Below are 23,986 nucleotides of genomic sequence, written 5' to 3'. Positions count from 1 at the left end.
CCTCATCTCTCACCTCCTTTTCTTGATCCTCTTATGAGGAGTGTCCTCTACGTATGATTTTGGGCAAGAAATGTTCTTTGAGTATAAACTGCCTAAATCTATAGCATTTCAGTATTTCTGTGTAACCAGTCTTTAACATGTATTACTTCACATTAGCTGACAAATGAGGGCAACTGCTAGAGTTGGGATTCCCAAGAAAAATACTTCTTAAAGGCCACTACTGATGTATATGTCTAATCACAGGCAAAAGAATGACAACCTTGTATTCTTAACCAAAAAGTTGACCATACTTACTGACGTTTGAACTGTTCTCCTACCTTGGGTTTCATTACAAATAGCCAGCAGGAATTGGATTATAGAAAGAACTCCAGGGCGCCTGAGTGGCTCAGTCAGTTTAGCGTCTGACTCTTGATTTCTGCTCAGGTCATGATCCCACAGTTGTGAGATTGAGCCCCATGTCAGGCTTTGCACTGATAGTGAGGAACCTGCTTGGGTTTCATTCATTCATTCATTCATTCACTCACTCACTCTCTCTCCCCACCTCCCAAATAATGAAACTTAAAAAAAAAAAGAACTCAAAAATAGGTAAAATAGGTTGATTTATAGGAAGATAATAGAATTGTAGGGAAAAGCTAAGAATTTGTCTCCTAATTGTCAAATTGATGTGAATCATTTGAGAACTAAGAGAAAAGGAATGGTCAGTGCTGGGAAGACAAACAGAGGATATTAGTGAGAAAGAGCACATGGCTTTCTGCTTTCATTACATTTCACTAAATTCTTACCAAGAAACCAAAAATATTCAGTGGTGCTTAGGAGGCATCTGTAGTTGGGAATATAGTCTTAAATGCCATATTTAAGAGAGATGCAATAATCCAGACCAAAGAGAAAGACTGTTGATAATACCCCATCAAGTAAGACAAATCAAATTTGAATTTGTTTCTTTCAGGTTTGTAAACCCAACTTCATTTGTGTATGGACCAAAGGAAGAAAATGAGCCTGAAACATGCATGTCAGAGAAAATGAACTTCACTTTTCATGTAAGAGAAGTTGATTGTTGGGATATTTGTAACAAACTGAGAGCTTGTTCCTGCTGTATCCTCCAGAGGACATCATATGCTGTGATGTCCCTCAGCCCAGGACCCCCATGGCTGACAGCAGCACGGTTACTCATGGACTTTCCTCCTGGGTTCTTGCTTCCCCCTGCCACCCTCCCAACCCTTATCTCTATCCTGTTACTGAAGCCCACAATTCCTTACAATACAGTGGGAAGGAGCAAACACAGGAATGGAGGTAACTGCTGAAACACACAAAGTTATGGGAGGAACTGCATCCACTCAAGATGCACACAGAGATCAGGATAGGTTGAGGTGTGAATCCGTGAACTCTCTTCTTGATTCAAGCTTTTATATAAGCGCTGACATTACCCAGTAAAGGAAGCTCTTACCTCCTGCATCTCCATTTAAGATCTGCTTGGTCAGCCTTTTAGGCCATAGGTAGATGGCCTGTTATAAGTGATGTGTCATTCATTAAATAATCTTTTTAAAAAGAGTATCATTATCCAAACATATTAATATAAAGCGAAACTTTTTAATGTTTACTGTCAAACAAAGTTTTGATGCATCATGGATGGTGATAATTGGAGATAATGGCCACAAAAATATTTTTTGAACCAAAAGCACTGCCCAAACATTCTTAGAGCCATAGAACAATCTATAGAATGTCAGTGAGTCTAGATTTAGGTCCATTAATATTTGGTAAGGCCATTTTTTTTTTTTTTTTTGGTAAGGCAGTGCTTTTAAAAATGGATATCAGAATCACTTGAGGTGCTTTTTCAAAATGCAAATTCCTGGGCCCTGCCTCAGATTTAGAGAATGACCTTGGAATCCTACTGAGTCTACGTATACCCAACTTTATGTTATACTAATATACATCAGTGTTGAAAAATATAGCTCTCCACTTTGAAGTCCCAAGAAATGCTCCTGTCAGAGCCCAGTGGGAGTTTGTGCTCTGTTAAACTAAAACAGAAACTGCGCTAAACTCTAGAAGGTCTATTTATTAAGTTATAATTAATAGTTTTTTTTCCAGTTAAATTGCAGTGGAGTGACTGGGACTGGAGGTACTTTGAATCTCTAGGTTTGGTGAGGCTGTGCAAGTTTGAAAATGTTCTTAAAGGTCTCAACATTACTAGGCAAAGAAAGGTGAAGAATATTTTAGGTTAGACTGATCATTTGCAGGCATGAGGAAGATGTTGTCTGAGGGTCTGGGCAGTGCTGGTTACCCACTGCTTGAAACTGCCTTTTGCAAGTGCCCTGTGCCTCCAGGGCCTAGCAGTTTTCATAGGCCAGGTACACGTTTGTTCTTCTAGGTCATGTGCATTCTAAAGATTACTGCAGATCTATGAGTGATGCTGTTTCATTCAGATTCTGTGGAACATCAGATATTGTATTGGTTCCGTAGTTACACGCCCAGATGGCAATTATTTTGGCCCAATTTCCTTCTTCAGGGAGCTGCAGTCCCGAGATTTATCAATAAAGAAATATCATCTACCTATGCATTATTCTTTATTCATTCATTTTGAGAGAGAGAGAAAGAGAGAGCAAGTGGGGGAGGGGCAGAAAGAGACATGGGGCTTGAACTCATGACCTGAGCTGAAACCAAGAGTCACATGCCTAACCGACTGAGCCATTCAGGTGCCCCATATCTATGCATTCTTTTTTTTTTTTTTTTTTAATGTTTATTTATATTTGAGAGAGAGAGTGCAAGCAGGGGATGGGCAGAGAGAGAGGAGACATAGAATCTGAAGCAGGCTCTCAGCTGTCAGCACAGAGCCCAGAGCCAATGTGGGACTTGAACTCACGAACCATGAGATCATGACCTGAGCCGAGTTGGATGCTCAACCCACTGAGCCACCCGGGTGCCCCACCACACGTTATTCTTAAAAGGCTAGATGTGCATTACTATTAAAACCCAATAACCTATCCCCTTCTGATTTTCTGAGTGTATCAGCAGCATCATTACCCTGAACTAAAATATATTCTTACTCGCTTACTGTGATGATGATTATCCTCTCAACAAAGTGATTTTGTGAAAATAAGACTGAGAATTAGAATACCTGAGTTTTGGTCCTAATTCTTGTCACTTTTTAACCATCTTAGGCACATCATTCACATCTCTGAGACTTTTCCTGAGCTGGAGGATAATAAAACATCAGCTCACCTCATGGGACGCTTGTGAGGATCAATCGATCATGGTTTTTTTAGACACATAATGTCCCATACAAATGTATGCTATTGTCTTTTTCTTTAGACTATTTCTGCAATAATTATCAGCCTGGGCGTTTCGGCCTAATCAATATCAAGGAGAGGGCTAGGAATAATGAATAAATTATTAGCAAACATTTTTAAAGTTCTGGATATGGATATTCTGTCTCCTTTTGCTATGCAACTGCCAACTGCAAACCACCAGCACTATAAATGTTGCATGAAACCCATGCCTCCCCCTGAAAAATCATTGATATCTGTACCTATGTTTATGAAAAATATTCTTAAGTTGCTAAAAGAAAAACTTTTCCTCCTTATCAGGTTATCAACACTGGCCATAGCATGGCTCCAAATGTTAATGTGGAAATAATGGTACCAAATTCTTTTGCCCCCCAAACTGATCAGCTGTTCAACCTTTTGGATGTCCAGGTAAAAATGGGTTCCTTCCTTTAACCTAAGTAATATTGCTAAAATGGATATGTCTGTTAACGTGTTTGAGTCCCACTGTAAGCTGTGAATGCATCATGCAATTACTGAATATACTTTGAGTGTTATACATTACATAGAACTGTCAGGTCGTAGGGACTTCCGCATTTGACATATACGGTATAGAACAGAACTCCGCTCTACCATCTTCAGTGCGTTTTCTTTGTGAAATGGCCCTGTGGAAGTAATTGTTGGTGAAGTTCTCTATAAATCTTGAGGCTGCTGTTGGAAAATCAGTATTTCAGCCTTTTTTTAAAAAAAAATAATATTCTTATGTTGATGATTACATCAGAATTTTAGCTTACCATCTTCCAGACAACCAGCCAACAAATAAATCTGCTATGTAGATTCGAGATCTAATTTTAAAATTTACTTGAATTCCAGATTTAGACAGCAGGATATGCTGATATAACATGTTACTGTTTTGTGTCTAAAACAAAAGAAATTTTAATTTCATGGTAATGTCCAAATGTCCCATTTTTTACATTGCCTTTAATTTCTGTAAGGTTAGGCCCTGTATCACTTTAGCATCTGTATCCCACCTTGTTAAAATGTCTCTGGGTTTTTGTGTTTGTGCCATAGAGACTTAATCTTTCCCAAATCTGTCCAAAAGATATTTTCACAATTCAGAGATACTTGATATATTTTAGAAAAGGTAACCAATTGGACCTTTCAAGACCGTGTAGCTTCTGCCGTTCTTTCCAATATGGAGTAACATTTTTCTGTCTTTATAGACTACTGCTGGAGATTGCCATTTTAAAAGTTATCAAAGAAAGTGTGCATTAGAGCAGGATAAAGGTCCCCTGGAGACCCTGAAAGACATCTTCAGATTCTTGTCAAAGACTGATAAGAAGCTATTGGTAAGTTTCATTTTTTTAGGTTGTAGGTGTTGCTTTCCAACACACAGAAGTGAAACCTTAAAACCAAGAACCACTGGGTTTGAACTGTCAGCTGAGTGTAGGAAAGAAACAAGTTAATACACTTGCATGGGAGGAATAGACATGATGGGAGAGATAGACCCAGGGTTAAATATACTATACAATTTCATTATTTATCTAAACCAATGCCTACTTCATGCCAGCCAGACATTGTTCCAGACCCTGTAGAAGGCCAAGATATAGTACTCAGCTGAGCAGACTTTGCGGCATAAGATTATCACTCCTTTCATATTAGTGAATTTATGAAAAAACAAACCCCCCAAGGAAGCCATCTCACATTCAAATAATCCAAGTTTAACAAGGAATACGGAACATGTGACTTGGCAAGGCTCTGATTAGGAGTCTTTGTTGTAACTCTGTCTCAGAAGGTTAAGTTCCTAAGAATGAGACCACATGCTTCAAGTTCAAATACTTCTTGTTATAATTTATAAAACAAGCTCCACAAATGGGAGATGTTTAATTCCATGTAAAATATTTTAGCCGTCTTTAAAAAAGTTTTAATGTAGCTTTTTGGTATTTTTTTCAAGTTCTGCATAAAAGCTGATCCATACTGTTTAAGTCTTTTATGTAATTTTGGGAATATGGAAAGTGGAAAAGAAGCCAGTGTTCACATGCAGTTGGAAGGCCGCCCATCTCTTTCAGAAATGGTAAGTCTAAAATACAATGACAACTTTGTGGATAAGTTTATACAGAATCTACAGATTCAGTCATCTTATTTAGGTAGGCTGGTATGTGAGGAGGCATTGAAGTAATTAAAAAGGTATGAATAGTAAAATTGGGAGTGGAACTCTAAAAGTGTTTCTGTTTATCGCTTTAGCTGAATACATTGTCTAAATGATACAGCTTTTGTAATTAAACAGATAAGACTATAGAATAGACTATGGAATAATTAAGAGGTTTATTTTAGAAAGCATGTCCAACTATTTATGAACCTTGATTAAGTCAAAGAAATGGACTACCTTAACATTTTATGTAACCTTAAGGTTTTTTCTAAACTACTTGAAATTATGCATAAAATTTAAGAAGCAAAACTTTCATAAAACCCAACTAAAACATCAACATTCATCAACAATAAAACAGAAACATACAATAACAAATAAACATCTTGGACTTCTTCCTGGAAATGAGTATGCATATTTATGATTACTGACATAAAATTAGTTTTATCTGGAGTTCTGTTCTTCCATTTCCTCATCTGATAATCTCTTGCAGGGGTGTTGCAGACTAAATGAGATACTTTTTTTGTAAAGCATTTAGTGCATGGCATATAGTAAGCCAAAGAAAATCAGTGGTTTGGTTTTGTTTCAAGAGGAGTATTTGAAATTGCCACACAGTGGTAAAGAGGATGGGGGGGGGGGGGGGGGTTGCGGAATAGATGCACCAGATAGGGAATTAAGAAGACTGTTGTGATTCCAGTTGTGCTAAAAATTGTTAGGAGACCATTAAAGTTATTTAAACTTTAGCAGTTTGCCCTCTCCTACTCTTGAGGTCCAGGTTACTAAACAGTGGGCACTATTGGCATTTTGGACCAGATAATTCCTTCGTGTTAGGTGCTGTGCTGTGCATTGTAGGATGTTTAGCCCATTGCTGGCCTCTACGAACTAGATGCTGGTACACCACTTCCCAGGTCCTGACAGTCTAGAAACTGCTGACTGTCCTCTAGGGGATAGAAGCATTCCTATTGGAAACCACTGCTTTAATAAAATATGTAATCTATTTTTACCCCTAAAATTCTCCATGTTCTTTCCAAAACATTAAATAACATTTGTGCGGTAGTTTTAACTTTTGAGGGTCATAGACTTCTTTAGCAAAATTCCTAAACAACATATTCTCATCTACCTCAATGAATACATATATGAGAAAAAACCCTCAATTTTACATGCAATTGTAAAAGGTCGTTAGAGTCTGTGGAGCCCATCCCCAGATTCCTGAGCTCCATGGATTCTTGGTTATAAAGTCCATCTGTTAGGTAGTAAAGCTCAGAGTTCACCTACCAATTTTATACTGGCATGCTATAACTACCTGTATCGTATTTTTCCATTACGGTACTAAACTATAGGTATTTTACAACAGCAAGATGATAACACTGTTTTAGAAAAAAAGAAAAGCCTAGATTAAGTTTGAGGAACCATTTATTAGGTGAAGAAAGTCACCTTTGGGAAAAAGACTGACTAGGAAAAAAATACACTGCTAACTATTACAAATACCTAAATCAAGTTATCTGCAAAGTAGTCATGTTTAATAAAAGGATTTGAACAAAATGATGCCAGGAAAATTAATACCACGGCTGTGCCTTTGGAAGCAAAGAAAGCATTGCATTACAATTAACCACAAATGGTGAAATACACTGGGGAAGATAAGTTGTAAAATTCTGAGATCGTAGGTAAGGATCATGATAAATTACTAGTACATCTTCATGAAATAAAACTATGAGTCAGGCTACAGTGATCTTTCTTTTATTTAACAGGATGAGACTTCAGCGCTCACATTTGAGATAAGAGCAACGGCTTTTCCAGAGCCTAATCCAAAAGTTATTGAACTAAACAAGGATGAAAATGTTGCACATGTAAGATTACCCCTTTACCTGAAACATTACAATTATAGGGAAAACCTGCTGGGGTGTTTAGTCAGGAAAATAGATTGACTAGATCATGGAGGGCTTGAAATAGTTTACTGAGATTTGGCATTTTCCGCAACTGGTGCCAGGAAAGGACGCAGATGGCTCGTTCAGGAGGCAAACTTGGTAGCATTAACCAGATGAAGAACCATGGTGCAAGGCCATCCAGCTCAACAGTTACCAGTGTTTCCTAGGGTTATTAGAACCGGCAAGAGAAGGGGACGGGTTGTTCAAACTACTATGGGAATCATGGGCTGGGGTGAGGGTGGGGCTTCACAAGGAACAGAAGCAACTTTTAAACTGGTGGCTCTTTCTTTTCATTAATTTATGTAGGTTTTCCTTGAAGGACTACATCATCAAAGACCCAAACGTCATTTCACAATAGCAATTATTTCAAGTAGCTTGCTACTGGGCCTTATTTTACTTTTATTGATTTCATATGTTATGTGGAAGGTAAGTCATTAATAATTACCAATGTCAAACCAAATACAACATTCTTGACTTTCACAAAGTGACTTTTGCGACTCCCAAGTTATTAAAGTATTGCAGTACTTTTAAATTCCCAAATGAGTATATAGTACTGATCTCCCATTTCTCCTGACTTCAGCCAGTATTCTGACCATAACACTAGTTTTGAAAGATGTTCTAGAAAAAAAGCATTTGGATGGGGTGCCTCGGTGGCTCAGTCGGTTAAGCATCCGACTTCGGCTCAAGTCATGATTTCACAGTTCACGAGTTTGAGCCCCCTATCAGGCTATGTGCTGACAGCTCAGAGCATGCCTTGGGTTCTGTGTCTCCCTCTCTCTTAAAAATAAAAATAAAAAAAGCATTTGGAAAACACTGCATATTATTTTTAATGTCCATTTTGGAGAATGTGGGTCACTGAGCAGTCCCGGAGTAACAAAAATAATGCTCTTTAAACCCAGTATTTCCCATCTAGATTTTACTGTCTACACGGGACAGTGAGTTTGATAGGAGTGTAATATGTTTGTAGTACTACACTAATGATTATGCAATGCCATTTTCAGGTTGGTTTCTTTAAAAGACAGTACAAATCTATCCTACAAGAAGAAAACAGAAGAGACAGTTGGAGTTACGTTAACAGCAAAAGCAATGATGATTGAAGACATCTTTCAAATTGAGAGGACAACGGACTCAGGTTAACCAAAGAAACTTAAGATGTTGTTTACAACACTGACTTCTTCTATGTACTTCTTTTACTCATGACCTTGTGACATATTGGGTCTCCATGCAAATGAAAAATCTACGCAATGATTACTCTTCGAGAGGAAAATAACTGCAAAGGGAATATTTAATATATCCAAAGAGAATCTTTCAGCTCTTAAATGGATAGAAAAACACTAAAGCATTCAATTTATTCAAGGTAAGTAATCCCTCGAAGATATTGCATCTGAATTCAATCATATTGAAGAAGTAAACAACTCATTTGGAGAAGTCTTGGACTTGAAATAGCATTCCTTTAAAAGAAATTATTTACCATATGTGCTTGCTTCAGTAAAATAAATTCCATGGATAGGTAATGATTCATTTCTAATAGATCTTTGAGACTTGTTTGAAAAATCCTGCTAAATATCTTCAGAGAACATACTTCCAAGAGCTGTTCCTAAATTTTTGAATGGATACAAGAAGACCACTAATGTTTTAAAGTGGATTTTATCTTTAAACACCTTTATTTGTAATACCTTCATGATGGGCTCTGATTTATTCAGACTATGTAGGAGGATTGTGATCCTGATGAGCAAACTTCAGAATGAACTTATACACTGGTTTGAGCTTAATAAGATGACTTCTGAATAATTGTTTATACAGCTTTGGGTTTTTTTTTCTTTCTGTATATATACATAATGTTTTAAAAGAATATATGTTTATAGAGGTATAAATCTGCTAGTCATCTTAGAACACATTTTTATTAAGGGTACCCAGGAGTAAATTTCTAAAATCCATTTTCAGTGAAAATTTTTTGCTTATGAAAACAATACTTAAAAATTCTAATTTATATTCTGAAACATTGTGAATATTGCACTTTAGCTGATATTTCAAATATTAATACACTGATATATGTAAAATATGGAAACTGTACCTCACTAATGACTCTTAAAACCAAAACTCTACAAAGAGCCTGATTAGAGGCCAGTATTTCATATAAATTAGATACTGAGTAAAATATTGACTATCAAATTAAGCAAATACACCTCCTTGTTTAGATGTTACTCTTTCTCTTCAAAACTATGTATTAAATGTGTTTTTATCAGGTCTATAAGAGCATTCTCTTCTGCATGGAACTAGAGAAACAAAATTTAGAAATCTAACTTTACTGATTTTGCTTGTTTTCAGTGAATAAAATGTGCCATCAAAATTTCCATCATAGAGGTTTTAGTGACGAGTGAAATATTGCCTTTTCATTTGCAGATACAATCATTTTTTGTAATAGTTATTCATGCATGTGACCTAGATTCTGATAGCTGCAGATTATAATTTCATCTGAATTTATTTATTCTGTCTTTATAACCTCTGTATAAGGAAGCTGTAGGCAATTTTGAAAATCTGTTGATCAGGTAGTAAGACTTCCCTCTAATTTAGCTATTAGGGAAAATATCTCCTTAGCGGAAGCCCTGCCACCAGCTGTCTCTCTCAGCTGAAATTTCTAGAAGTTACCTCTTCACAAGCCCTCAGTATATAATTGCTGACCCCAGAACAAGGTTGTGAAAGTGACTGGGTTTCACTCCTCGAATGCTGAGAGCAGGAAACCTCCTGAACTCACTGTCTACCGGTAGTAATTAAGCTTTAAAAAGTACCCTTTATATAAGCAAAAGATCTGTTTTTTCATTACCTAAAAAACAAAGTAAGTCTTTCAGGAGAACCTCTGGGATCAGTGGTGGACGATGATCCCTGAGGCAATTGAAATTTGGCGCTTTTCTGAAATGATAGCATTTTCAGTATTACTGAGTACATTGAAACCAATGTGTTATAATTGTTGGATAACAGGACTTTCAGAAGCACAAAGAATGCATCTCCTAGACCGTGTGACATTTTGTGTAATTTAAAATTTGCTATAAACATCTGTGTTACAAATTTTAAAACACTTTAAAGAAAATCAACAGTTTTCAACTTTCAGGGAATAGTCACAAAATTGGTACCATAACAATTTCTTTCCTTTTTTGGCAAATAATGTAGATGTTGGAAAGATTTGAAATCTAGATTAGTACCTCATCAGGGCATCCTTACATAAACTCTAGTCCACGTGTACCAGGCTACAGGAAATTTCATGTCAGGACTGATGGACTCAAATCCTGAAAAGTTAAAACAATCATCCTGTAAAATCAGTAACTCCAAAGTAAAAGAATTTAGATGTTTTAAGTATATGAAATAGTTTCCATTCCAATGCTTTCCAAAACCCATAATTTAAATGGTTATATTGCCTAATTTTTTAAAGCTCTAGAAGCTAATTTTTAGTAACAAAATAGCAAACTTCTTTAAAAAATAAGAATTTTGTTTCCTATTAGGATAGGTTTAAAGAATGACCATATTCCCTCCCATTAAAATTCTATTTTGTACATTCCTTTTATAAACAATTACAGTTAACTTCAGAATCATTCATTTCTTCCATGCTTCCTCCATAAAGATTGATAAGTCTTGGGTGTAACCTGTAAAAAAGATAGGTGTGATTATTTCATCAACCTATCATTGTTCACATATAGAGTATGGTACATGATACCCAATACAAATCTACCGATAGTTAAACATTGGAAGAGCTGCAATCTTGTAAAACTGGGGGGCCTGATAACTCAGCACCAGTGATTACTATAAAATCCAGGCATTGTGCCCATAGAAAGCTCACAGCTAGTGGTGTGCTCCTGCGTACTTTTTACCCATTGAGGCATAATGCTTACCAACAATGAGTTTGCATAGTCTTAAACTTGTTTGTGCCAGTTGTTCCTGTTACTTATACAGTATGTACAATTGTGTCTGCATGAAGTAAGTTGAATGCTTTGGAAAGACTGGAAATATCAAATGTAAACTGTAATCCTGCATTATCTGTATAGTTTAGGGAGAATGATAATTTTACAATGCCAATAGAGACTCATAAATTGTGGTTGAGTCTATATGAAAATGCTTTAGGTGTATATAACAACTGAATAAGTGTAAAGTTATTTATTAAAATTGTACATCGGTCTTTTTATGCTTCCCTAACTTACTAATCTAAAAAAAAAAATAGTCACGACAAGGAGACTTCCATTGCACTCAGTTTTGTGTCTACTGGTGGACACTTAAGGCGGGGAAATAATTACACTTACTTAACATGGACCTCTGATGCGACTTCCACTAAATCACCATCTACATTCCAAGGGAAATTGTTTTCTGAAGCAGCTGCATGCCTCCCAGCATCCTCCTCTAGATTGGGTGCGCTATTAGTCCTCGGACGAACTTTAACCTCTTCAACAGTGTAAGTCTCAACAAATGGAAAATTGAACTAAATAAAACAAATGTAAATCATCATGGTACTTGCTTTATCCCTACACTGCTAATGAAAAGAAAGTTTACCGTGCTCTCTCTTGCATGTAAATATCAACATGCATGATGACATTGTTATAGCATTGAAAGTCTATGCCAGGGATCCCCAATTTCTTTGGTAGACTAGCTACTGGCAAACCTGTTTTATGACCAATAGTAGATGTGTATGCATTTGTATACAGTACCATACAATTTCCAATTAAAGACTGAGTTTTTAATACCTGTCGACACAGAAGATTTATATAATCCACTAACTTGTCAACTTGTATGGGTGAGGTCAAGCAAACTCTTAAGTTTCACACTTAGAATTTAATTAGGAAGAAACTCGGTCTAAGCTTATGAAGAAGAGAAAGTCGATCTGATGTGAGTTTTGCATGTGTTCTTCCTGCCTCATTTCCCACTTTAAAGATGCACACATGTTGCAAGACAGTCGTTTGCTTTCTGAGCACTCCACATGGTGCAAGGTATCTTCAAATTTCCATTTTTCTTGTTTAAGGAAAGTTTAGTGGAAAAATATTTATTCCCATAAATAAGATAACCAAATACCTTTTTAGTAGCAATGTACAATAATAACTCATTTATTTCACTTTTTAGGTAAATGACATGGGGTTTACTCCTATTGTTTTTTTTCCCCCTTCCACATATGAACCTCAGTGAGGTACAGAATTTTAAAAGTTGACAGAAAACTAACATTCTCCCCCACACCCTTATTTTACATATGTAGAAACCTAAGTCCAGCAGATTTTACAGTTTATACTGTATAATGCAGTGGGTTACGTAATGGTTTATACTGGGTTTACATGGTGGCATCGGCTGTTCTAATTGAGGTATAGAATTAGAGTGCCCCAAGTAGCTCTCTGTGCAACTGCTTGGCAGTCACTGCATTAGACTTCCCTTCATCTCAGACATAAAGCCATGGGGACCTCATTCCGTGTTAATTTGTAAAAAAGAATGTGTTTTAAATGAGTCATTGATAACTGGCTGCTATGGGTTAAATTGTATTCCCAATAAAGATACATAGAAGTCCTAACTCTTGGTGCCTGTAAATGTCACCATATTTGGAAAGAGGGTCTTTGCAGATGTGATGGAGCTAAGATGAGGTCATCTGGTTGAGCCCTAATACAACATGACTGATGTCCTTTAAAGAGAAGAATGCCATGTGACAAAAGAGACTGCAGGAGACAACTGTAAGCCAAGAGATTTCAAGAAGTGATGGCCACCACCCATAAGTCTATTGTCTTAAACCCTCAGTTTTCATGTGCATACTTCACAAAATGAAGCTCCATGCATCCCAGCAAATTCATTTCCTATGAAGCCACATTGGTAGATGGGACTTTAGGGAGCCATGAGCTTAATACCTCATGTGAGGGTATGTTTAAGATGTGAAGAAGAGAAGTGAACAGTTAAAATTGTGATACATACAAGTGCCATGATGGTGTAAGCATAGAGTTAAAGGACAGAAACAAGAGGCAAACAGGCCCAGGATGTTGGGTGAGCTTCCCATGTGAAGGAGTCTTAACACAGAAGAGTTAGCCTGAAGGAGGAGAAGGGAGGAAGATTTGGAGAGGAAACATTTTCTGAAGTATGGAGATACGGCAATCATCACGCAACTACAAAACATTGAGCATACTGTGATATTGTAATAGTGGTGTTCTGGCACTTTTACAGAAGATATAAACGCCTGTGTTTGATTTTTTTTTTTTTTTTTTTTTTTTTTTTAGAGACCTAGATGGTATCATGGGCTGAATTGGGTCTCTCCCTCAAAGTCATAGGTTGATATCATAACCCCTTGTACCTTAGAATGTAACCACAGTTAGAGATAAGGTCTTTAAAGGCATGATTAGAAGGAGGTTTTTAGGGTAGGCCCTAATCCACTATGACTGGTGTCCTTAAAAAAGGAAATTGGGACATACAGACACTAAGGGATGTGCATGCATACAGGAAAGACCACGTGAAGACATAGCCAGAAAGCAGACATCTCTAAGCCAAGGAGAGAGACCTTGGGAGAAATCAGACCTGTCAACACCATCTTGGACTTCTTATCCTCAGAATTATAAAAAATAGATTTCTGTTAAGGCACCCAAATCTATCGTATCTGTCATGGCAGCCCTAACACGAGTACAATGGCGAAAACATAGGAAATCTGGCGAGGATGGCCAGAGGTGAGGCAACATAACGGCCAGAATACAAGGGCCATGAATTCTATGCTGAGGAAATGAGATGTCATCTTGACAAGAATGAGCAAGGCACTGAAGAATTCAGCAGGAGAGAAACAGGTAAGTGTTTTAGAAAAGTCCCTGTAGAATTAAGTGTGGAACACAAGACCAGAGAAAAAGGAAGATCAGAAGGAGGTTTCTGTAAGAAGGGATTAAGTTTCAAATTAAGGTGAAAGAGAAATTTCCGAAACATCGGAGAGGAGAACGAACAGAACTAATTGGTGGGCTGGTTGTACGGATTGAGAGAGGGAGAGGAATCCAGAGTAACTCCAGGATGGGTAGAGTTTCACAGCATTGCCCTGTGCAGGGAATCATAGAAGGAGCACCTTTAGGGGAAAGACAATAAGGTCAGCTGTGAACGTGCCAGACTCCAGATGCGTGGGTTTCACAACTTGAGCACACAGGAAAGCACAGTGGTCCTACGATCAGCAGAGAAAACAGAACCTCCAAAGTGTGCAAAGCTCAGACGGTGGTTCAAACAAGGGGGAGGGCACACTCAGGACAAGGTATCACAAGAGAACGACAAGGCAGCACACAAGTCCTCAAGGAAGGACTAACATTTAAGGGTCTTAAACTCCCTACCAGAAACAATGGTCAAAGTGAATGGAGGAATGGAGGACAGGAAATGGAGGCCAGTGAGAGGACAGAGTTGAAAAGAAGGGTGGTATTTTTCTATTTTCGCAGAGATGGGGAAGGCAAAACTAGTCACCCCACAGACACTGGTTTTCATTATGCTCTAGAACTGTCAATATATATGTAGATTCAGTTAACCTGGAAAAGATGGTTCAGAGACCTAGACTGTGGCTCTCCTGAGGCTGCAGTGCCATGTTGTCCTTTCTGGATAGCACAACTACTACGAATTAGTGAATTATATATAATCTTATCTGTATGTGGTCTTTATAATGTTCCATGATTTATATAAACTTACATTTTTGAAAACGTCACCATGAAGGAAAGACACTAAGAGACTACAAATATACACACACGTGTACATATGTGTATTTTTTAAACATCTCACATTAACATTGCTTAAAAGCAGTGACCTTGGGAATCCATCTACTTACGTATATATGCCATTACATCGAACATTTTTAGAATTTGTCAAAAAATCACAGAGCAATAGCATGGACTTCATTTTAGTAAAGAGCTAAATCAATCAGAGTTAAGTCTAATGACCATGCTCCCTTCCTCCCTCCCTCACACACACACACACACACACACACACACACATACACACACACACAGTTTTTCCATCAAAAACAAGACATGGCCAGTAAGTGGGAAAAGCAGGTTATAATATATCTTGCATAACATGATCTCACTTTAAAAAAAATTCTTTCCCTATATAGAATTCTATTCACTCTGTCATTGCCTTTATTTTTATAGTATTTATTACTTTAAAAATCTGAAGAAAGCTATTTTCATGTTGAAAAAAGGACGTCTATGGAAATTACCTTAGAAATTTGCCCCTTAGGCAATTCCAAAAGAATTTATTTTCATAAATAATTTGTGCAGTAGGTGCCTCCCTAAAATAAATACAGAGCTTCTCAGGGTAAGTAACCTTCAGGTTAATACTCATTTAAGCACTCACATTTATTTAATAGAAAAAGATTAAGAAGTTTATACCAAGGTAATGACACTGATGATCTCTTGGAATATCCAATTTTGAGTATTTCTACTTTCTGACTTAGGAAAAATAATGAATGTACGGCCTTTAGATTAAGAAAAATAATATTTCAAACAATATGAGTCACATCCCAAAAGGCATACATTCCTTTGACAATCACTGCCTTTCCTAAACACACACACACACACGTGAAGTTACTACTTCAGTTCACAACCTACCTTACGTCTGCCTTTGTCTACGTTGGGACTATAATTTTTAGGATACAACTTCCTAAACATTTCATTCAGTTGGTTGCTCAGTAAACACTCATCTAATAACGTAGTGGGTAGTAGAGAACTGAAACTTCAGGGGAACTGCGTATGAAAGTTTAAAATTATAAAGGGGCAAAATGTGAGTCACCACGGCCACTTCTGCAAGCAAGATTCAGCTGCTAGTGACTCAGTGTCCTCTCCTCGTCTTCCTGTTTACTCTCTCCAGCTACATCCAGGTACACTTTTATGCCTTTAGGGAGTGAGACTGTAGGGTTTTACAAGCAGACCGATAAGCTTCAAGACTCGTAATTTCAGAAATCACATATTTCGGGACCAGTTACCTAAAAACTGGGTCAAAATCTCTGCCAAAAGAATGTGGCTTATAATAGGTATTGCTTCTCTTTAAAACAAATCCCGTAAGTAGAAGTAAATCTTCTCTCCCTCTACAACCACACATCATAGTTCTGAATAGAATAATGACTAGCTAAACATGGTGTGTTTTAAAAATAGGTCTGCCTATCTATTTCAATTAGCCAAGGTAGGCAGATCTGTAAATAAAAGGCAGGAAAATCTAAAGGTCATAACTTTAGAGAAAGTCTCCTGCCATAACATCAAGATTAAAATATCAGATTTCACCACTTTTCATTCTGAAGAACAGCTGAGTATATAATTTTAGCTTTAATTTACTTCACATTTCAATATAACACTACATTTTCTATTTTCTCTTTGCACGTGTGTGCACGCACACGCATGCATGTGTGCGTGCGCGTGCACACACACACAATATATGTAGCTGCCAATTCCTAGCTCAAAAAGGGCAAATCTATATTAATATGGTAGATACTTTTCAAAATTTGGAGGAAACACAAATTTGGAAAGAAAAAAGATTAATCTATTTAGAAAAAACGCCTTCTTAGGAAGCCAGATTTTATGTCAACTCTTGCAGCATATCTCTCCATGATTAATAGCTTTGCATATAAGTAGCAAAAATAATGTACCATACCTGATTCTTAACACTGGCATATCTTTTCAGGTGTTTTATAAATTCTGGCCGAGAAGTATTTCGTGCAATTATAAGAGCCATGCTTCCGTTATTTAATCTGAAATTAAATTTTTATACGGGAAACTGAGAAGTTTATTAAGTGATTGCAACCGAAATTACCGTGTATCATTCCTTCCAACAAACATCATGTTTATTAGAAGTTTTAGGTAAGATAGGTTAATCATCATCACATTAAATTTACCTAAAATTCTTAAATCTTATCTCGCTGTATTATTTTTAAACAGCACAGACCTTCAAATTAATTCGATTAAACAATTGACTCCCTTCTGAGCAAGCTCTTATATTAAGGGCTTTTTAAAAAAAGGAACCATCAGGCATCCTATTCATGTATCAAGACATCATTTAAAATCCAATGTATTTACTTAAGGATTCTAAACGTGAAATCATGTATGTTTTTAGAAGATGTAAAATAGTGAATACAAATGGTATGACGATTGTTCTTTCTAAAAACCTAGTGTGATTTAAATATTTATTTATAGGCAGATCTAAGTGACATAGGAAAATAAAGTGGCCCTTGGATGGATGAGAGGGACGCATGCTACCACACATGTTCAGCTAAATGACTGAGCGTTTTAATCTTGCATAACTGTTCAGTTTAATATAAGACACTGCAAATTTAGAGATGTGATTTAGTGCCAAAAAAGCCACTCACAATTGCACGTAGCTTTAGAAGGCAGTTTGCAGAAATATGTGCAAATGACTTCTAGCTTGATTTCAAGGCAAATATAAAGTTATTCCAAGAATAACAACAACATAAAAAAGAGCTCTTTAAGTCTTATGGAAGCTCAGGGTAGAACTTGTAAGGGACTCTGGAGATTATCCAGTCATTCACTCAGTTTATATAGAAGGAAGAGAGGACCCCAAGTTTAAGTCAACTGTTCAGAGGCACACAGATCTGAAAGCAAAATGATCACTGGTACCAGATCTCTTAATTGCCAGGGTCCAATGTTCGTTTTACTCAACATCCCACCTCTTCCCACCTGCAAATAAATAGTATCAAAACACATTCAGAGTAATGTTTTGTGTGTTTATTTTTTAAAAATTGCTGAATTTTTACTCAGAAACATGAAAGCACTTCATGTCTACTTTCAATACTTATTAGTAATTGAAACACACCCTATATACTTGTCACTGTTCTAAATGTTTTTTTTTTTTTACATATTATGCATTTATTCTCTGAACACTTAATACTGATTTCTGTCAGCAATTTGCACTGATGTCTTTTGAATTAAATTATACTTTGCTGTGGAAAAAAAATAAAATTAAAAGTTGAATCTCTAATGAGGACACTGACATCTAGATTATTAGTATCAAACTATACAGTTTTTCTTCTCCTCTAACTTTGGATATTTCCCTGTTTGTTACCTTTGTATCAACTGCCAAGAAAAAAATTTTAAATCAGTCCCCTTTGCTAGCTGTTCATCATTCTGGTTAAATATTTTGCAGGGAAGATGAAACTAATCATTAAAATTATGTTATAAATTGCCAAAGCACATAGTCATTCTTTTATTCCACTTCCAGAGAAAATCTAGATTTGACTATATTATACAACACTCATGATCCTTTCTTCTACGCTCTCTTTGGGAGTGGGAGAGAAACAGTTTCAGAGCAGTAATGGACAGCTGCTTGAAAAGAATGTACAAGAGATGAAGTATTTATATTTTCGTAGATAAAATCATATATAAAATGTCTCAAGAAAGTGTGGGCAATAGATTCACACTATTCACACTAAATATAAATAACTGAAATTCGGCTTCCTTTGACTATAAAGGTACCAAATATACCCACATACCTGCTTTTCATGCTGAGGATATTTATGTCTGTTCTAAAATTTGAAAGTAGAGATCTTCATAAGAAATACCAGGAATATAATGTTTTCAATGACCAGCACATGAACATAAGCAAAATAGGCAGAAAGTGACACAATAAAATCATGTTAATAAAACCCCAGAAATATTCTAGCCTCAGTAATATTAAGAAATCAGTGGTTGTCTAATATTTCCAGTTTAACAGTTGGTGTCAGCTTGCTCCAATAAGTCCCTTAGAATCTCTAGTGTTATACAATCCAAGAGAGACTACCCATTGATAATATGCTAGCCAGCCAAAAGTTAGCAAGGTATTCTAAAAGAAAAAAAAAAAAACTAGTTTATAGAAAAGTGTCAGTTATTCAATAAAAATGCTTACTAACCTGGTATTAGGTGCCAAGCCTCTAGGTGCCACTGAACACAGGCAAGGAATTGCCATAATGCTGACATTCAGGATCTGACCCTGGATCGTTTGCCACTGATCATTACTCACTAAAGGTAATGGAAGTGATTGGTTACTTTCCCTCACCAGAGCAACATGTCTATAGAGCCTGATTTAGTTCTCAAAGAGGTACATTTAGACTCACCAGATTTGGGAGATCCTTCCACCTTCCTAAAAGTAAGAAAACAAAACAAAGAAAACTACATCACACAAAAAATGACATCTATTAAATTGGGAAATTTCAAGAACCTAGTATGTCAGATATTATCTTAGATTAGACACAGTAAGTAAAAACATATAAGTAATTGCATTACTGCATTACATGATGTTGGTTCATTTAAAGGTGGTATCATCAATAACAATGATTTTTCATTTCTTTCAAAAACCAGAACATTTCCTTTGTGTAGCTTTGAGTAAAGTTTGTGTTGCATACTAGACTGAAATTCTCATGAGGGCAGAAACTAGGGGTTTTGCTTTTTTTTGTTGTTGTTGTTTATTGATGTATCCAAAGTGTCTGGCATACAGTAGGCATTCAATAAACAACCGCTGGATTTTTGTTTCTGAAGACAAAAGCCAAACGACATGGCCTACTAGAATCTCACTACTCTATATTCTTCGCTAGTATTTTAGAAAAACAACCAAAGATCACAAGTCTAATAAAGTATGCATATCAAACTGTCATGATTTAAAGAAAGATATAGATGTTTACATTACTTTGAGCTCTTTACCTACCTTTCTTGTAAATCCTGAGAGCTGATAAATGGTAAAAATGATATTTCACAGTCTTCAGGCCTAAAATACAGTAAAATTTGCTATTGACACTCATTGACTCTGAGAAACAAAATTTTTGGTTTACGCAAAAAAAGACTTACTTAAGTTTTGCCAGTGCCTTAATTATAGCAAAATCCCTTCGTTGGTTGGGTGACATCCATCGATGTTTTTCTGCCAGAGCCAAAGTTCTTCCCCCAAAGCCAAACATGGCTGAGAACCCAAAGCGAAGAAACTTGTCAGTGGTGCTGAAGGTGCAGACATCGACAGGTTGTATGTGTCCTTGAATATTACGTTGGATATTCGTCAAGCAGGGAGTGCAGTAGGGCCAGTTGTCAAAATGGCAAGCATAGAAAAGCGGATTTATTTACTTACAGACAATCTCAAGTGACTTCATACAATAATAAATATCCTTTCTTTTCATCTCTTTCCCTGCAACTACTGAAATTGCCATTTGTAATTTTTTCAGGTACTAAGGAAGAAACACAAAGTAGTAAATACCACAGCATATTGTTATTTCATATAAAACAGGGTTGTGGTGGGGGGCACCTGGATGGCTCAGTCGGTTAAGTGTCCGACTTTGACTCAGGTCATGATCTCATGGCTTGTGAATTCAAGCCCTGCATCAGGCTCTGTATGGACAACTCAGAGCCTGGAGCCTGCTTCTGATTCTGTCTCTCTCTCTCTCTCTCTCTGCCCCTTCCCCACTCACGCTCTGTCTCGCTCAAAAATAAACATTAAAAAAATTGTTTTTAATTATCAAACAGGGCTAAGAAAGTAAAATTGAAGTACATGTGCAAAGTAAACTTAGATTTAACACTAGTTTTGCATTGTATTTATCTGAGTTTATAGGCTTTTCATCAATTGGGAGGATAAATATTCTAGTGGATGTGCAATGAATTTTTCTTCTTTTCTTATGTTTTTCTTTTAATAACATAATCTCAGCCCTAGAGTATATAGGGCTGTATATATGTTGTATAGTCAAACAACAATATCTGATATACTTAAATAGTATACATGGATTTTCTTGATTATAAAATTGTGACCTTGCATAAACTTCATTTACTGTTCTTTACAGGACCTGTACTCTAAAAAGGGAGGCAGCCCAAATAGTGAAGCTTTGTCTAATTGACCTTTGGTTTTTAGTAAAACACGTCTCTGCATTGAGAGACAAAGAACCTGTCCTTCCTTGGATAAGTTTGACAGAAATAGCCTTAAATAAATATAAAAACTTCCCTATAAAAAGCTTCCTTACAAACATGAACTTCTTTGAAAGAATTCTTACCCATTATAATGTGCAAAGTTGCAGTTACCACATGAGGGATTCCATGAAGAGAATGTGCCAGTACGTTGGTAGAGCCTGCCAAATTAGTTTTAAAACACGTAAAACAATGTAGCGTATGTTTTAAGTTATCCAGTTGCTCCTACTTTACACAGGTATCCCTATGCCATGTGCAAATAAAAAAGTAATAGAAGTTTATAAATTTCCACTCATAGCTTAAATTCACATCAGATGTTGGCTGTATTGTTCAACCTTTAAACCACTTAAAATTAGAAAACAGTTTATAGTATCCACTTGCTCACAGCTTTTGCCATCATTAATGTCCATCTTCTACCAAAACACGCTAGCTATCAAAGTCTACTCCATCCAATTTCAATGAGTGGGTTTCTAATTTCTATACCTAAATGAGTACCAACAGCATAAGGTTGTCTCTGGAAAGCAGAGAGAAATGAATAAATATATAAATAAAAATCCAAATAGTAATGAAGAAAAAATATAAAATCACTGTAAAGCACAGAAGACCTGGTTTAAATACTGTTAATGAATCTTAGAGGTAAGCTTTCATCCGAGGGGATTCTCCTGTTATCTGACAAACGGTATCCTAGATGAAGAAAACATTTAATTCCATGGTACTTGCCATGCTATAAAAGTCTATTTTGAGACATCACAGATTTCTTATTTCCGTAACCATTAGGATAATTTATGATGCACATGAATTTCTGCCACCAGCCTACAGAAGAAAAGAACTCTCTCAAGTCAGACTTTTTTTTTTTTATGTTTATTTATTTTGAAAGAGAGAACACGGGGGAAGGGCAGAGAGAGAGAATCCCAAGCAGCCTCCATGCTGTCAGCACAAGCCCGACACAGGACTCCATCTCAGGAACCATGAGATCATGACCTGGGTCAGATGCTTAACTGAGTCACCCAGGCACTGCTCAAGTCAGACTTCCATAACATTTAGTTTCTCTGAGATCTTAGATAAAAGCCTTCCTCTGAAGGGGAAAATACCAGTTAGCTCCTGCTGTTCCCAGGAGATTAAGAGGGTTTAAAATTAAGAAGCTACACGTTTTCTTGAATTACAGAACGTAAGAAAGAAATCAGTAACAGCCGAGAACTTCGAAAGCGTGGATGTGGAGTGTACTACAGCTGTCAAGGCAAAGGCCAGCTCCCTGGATTTGTTAATCAGGAACATTTCTGTGTGGTCATATGTGATCTATTCAATTTGTATCACTTGAACTAATGTGTGCTAGGGTTTTTCAGCTGACAAAGCTGAGGCAGCTCAAATGTTATCAATGAAGACTGTCATTAAAATAATCATAAGGGGCTCATCTAATATTAATGATTTCCAGACCTCTAGCAATACCAATTCAAAGAAAAGTCCTCCTCAACCAATTAGTAAACCTGTTCCAAGTGGTTCATCAAAGGGCAAATTATGCTCTGACCTTTGTTACTCAGAATATGGCCCACAGTCCAGCAGGATACGATAATACCTTGGTGCTTATTAAAATGTTGACTCTCAGGTCCCCCTCCAGACCTACTGAGTCAGAGTCTGCATTTTAAAGCACTCTTTTAGAATGCATTGTCCAGGGATCAGCAACATCAACCTTACCTGGGAGCTTGTTTAAAAGGCAAATTTCTGGGTCCCACCTCCAGCCACCTGATTCTGAATGTCTGGAAGGTGAGGCCCGGATGTCCATGCTTTAGCAAGATTTCAAGGTGATTCATATGCACCCTAAGGTTTAAGAACAAGTGGTCCAGAAACCTGCTACTCAGTGGATCTTTACCCAGGAGTCAATTACAGGAGCCTTTCCAATTATCCTTTGACCATCTACAGCCTGCCCTTTGGCCATCTAATTGCTAATTAATCTGGAATGGGTGGGAGGGAAGAGAGGAAACAATCTATTTTGCTTCCCAATCAGATTTATGGTAAAGGTTTTGGAGGAGGCCACATAATTAGAGTGAAATATTTAGGATTATCAATGGATTACAGTACTCCATGAAACACATTTCCTCCATTACCATGGTTAATTAGGAATAGACCATAAAAGCATTCCTCTAGAAAGGCTATTAAAAAACATAATGTAATGTTGTCATGTGCAATAGAGAATGATACATATCATGACTCAAGAAAATAAAGACCATTTATTCCCTGGGAGTTTGAAGTATGCTAACCATGCCCAAGCACAAATCCTTCTAGACCGTTAAGGATCTTTTTTTTTTTTTTTTTTTTTAAGGTCTTAGGCTTTGCACCTTTTACAACTTTTACTTCATTCCATAGAATTTGGCAGACAGGCATGACCACACATCAGGAAATGCTTTTAGTCATCTTCTACCCTGATTAGCCTGCACCTTAGTCCTTAAGAACGGTTTCTTACGTTCTGAATTAAAAAGGAAAGTGCATGAGGAAAGTGGATATAAAGTTGTAATACTATAGACTGCTCTATATTTTTGTTTGGATAATCTACAAGATAGAGTGCAGTTTCTAGAAACAAAATGTGATCTATCTGAAAAGATGTCTCCATGCCAAAAGAACATGCTGCTCACATAAATAACAACTATGTAATTTTAGAATCCTCACCAAAGTTATAAATGCTCTACCTCAAGGTAAACATTTTAATTAGCCTGAAAAGTTACTTTTCTTAACAGCCAGCAGCTACTTTGCTCACCACCACCTCCCCAGACCTGCTAAAAGGCGCCA

The 23,986-nt window shown here is 36.7% G+C and overlaps 2 protein-coding genes across 2 annotated transcripts in view; one reads left to right on the top strand and one right to left on the bottom strand.

Annotated features, from left to right (window-relative positions):
- ITGA4 (integrin subunit alpha 4) overlaps positions 1 to 12,052 on the top strand; it is a 92,860-nt gene extending 80,808 nt beyond the window's left edge. The window contains exons 22-28 of the mRNA XM_060622074.3: positions 947 to 1,037; positions 3,582 to 3,689; positions 4,481 to 4,606; positions 5,212 to 5,331; positions 7,152 to 7,250; positions 7,635 to 7,754; positions 8,330 to 12,052. Coding sequence (XP_060478057.3) covers positions 947 to 1,037; positions 3,582 to 3,689; positions 4,481 to 4,606; positions 5,212 to 5,331; positions 7,152 to 7,250; positions 7,635 to 7,754; positions 8,330 to 8,425 — 760 coding nt within the window. The 3' untranslated portion in view covers positions 8,426 to 12,052. The remainder of the gene's footprint in view (positions 1 to 946; positions 1,038 to 3,581; positions 3,690 to 4,480; positions 4,607 to 5,211; positions 5,332 to 7,151; positions 7,251 to 7,634; positions 7,755 to 8,329) is intronic.
- Positions 10,861 to 23,986, bottom strand: part of CERKL (CERK like autophagy regulator) — a 105,657-nt gene continuing 92,531 nt past the window's right edge. The window contains exons 6-13 of the mRNA XM_060622076.3: positions 21,292 to 21,366; positions 20,111 to 20,288; positions 19,971 to 20,030; positions 19,384 to 19,409; positions 19,180 to 19,288; positions 16,932 to 17,028; positions 11,618 to 11,793; positions 10,861 to 10,966 (exon numbers count right to left, since the gene is read on the bottom strand). Of these exons, the coding sequence (XP_060478059.3) occupies positions 10,885 to 10,966; positions 11,618 to 11,793; positions 16,932 to 17,028; positions 19,180 to 19,288; positions 19,384 to 19,409; positions 19,971 to 20,030; positions 20,111 to 20,288; positions 21,292 to 21,366 (803 nt within the window). The 3' untranslated portion in view covers positions 10,861 to 10,884. The remainder of the gene's footprint in view (positions 10,967 to 11,617; positions 11,794 to 16,931; positions 17,029 to 19,179; positions 19,289 to 19,383; positions 19,410 to 19,970; positions 20,031 to 20,110; positions 20,289 to 21,291; positions 21,367 to 23,986) is intronic.

This window comes from Panthera onca, chromosome C1, assembly GCF_046562875.1.
Source record: "Panthera onca isolate mPanOnc1 chromosome C1, mPanOnc1 haplotype 2, whole genome shotgun sequence".
In the NCBI taxonomy this organism is placed as follows: Eukaryota; Metazoa; Chordata; class Mammalia; order Carnivora; family Felidae; genus Panthera; species Panthera onca.
Note: the sequence above shows the minus strand (reverse complement) of the source record. Positions and strands in the feature narration are given on the sequence as shown.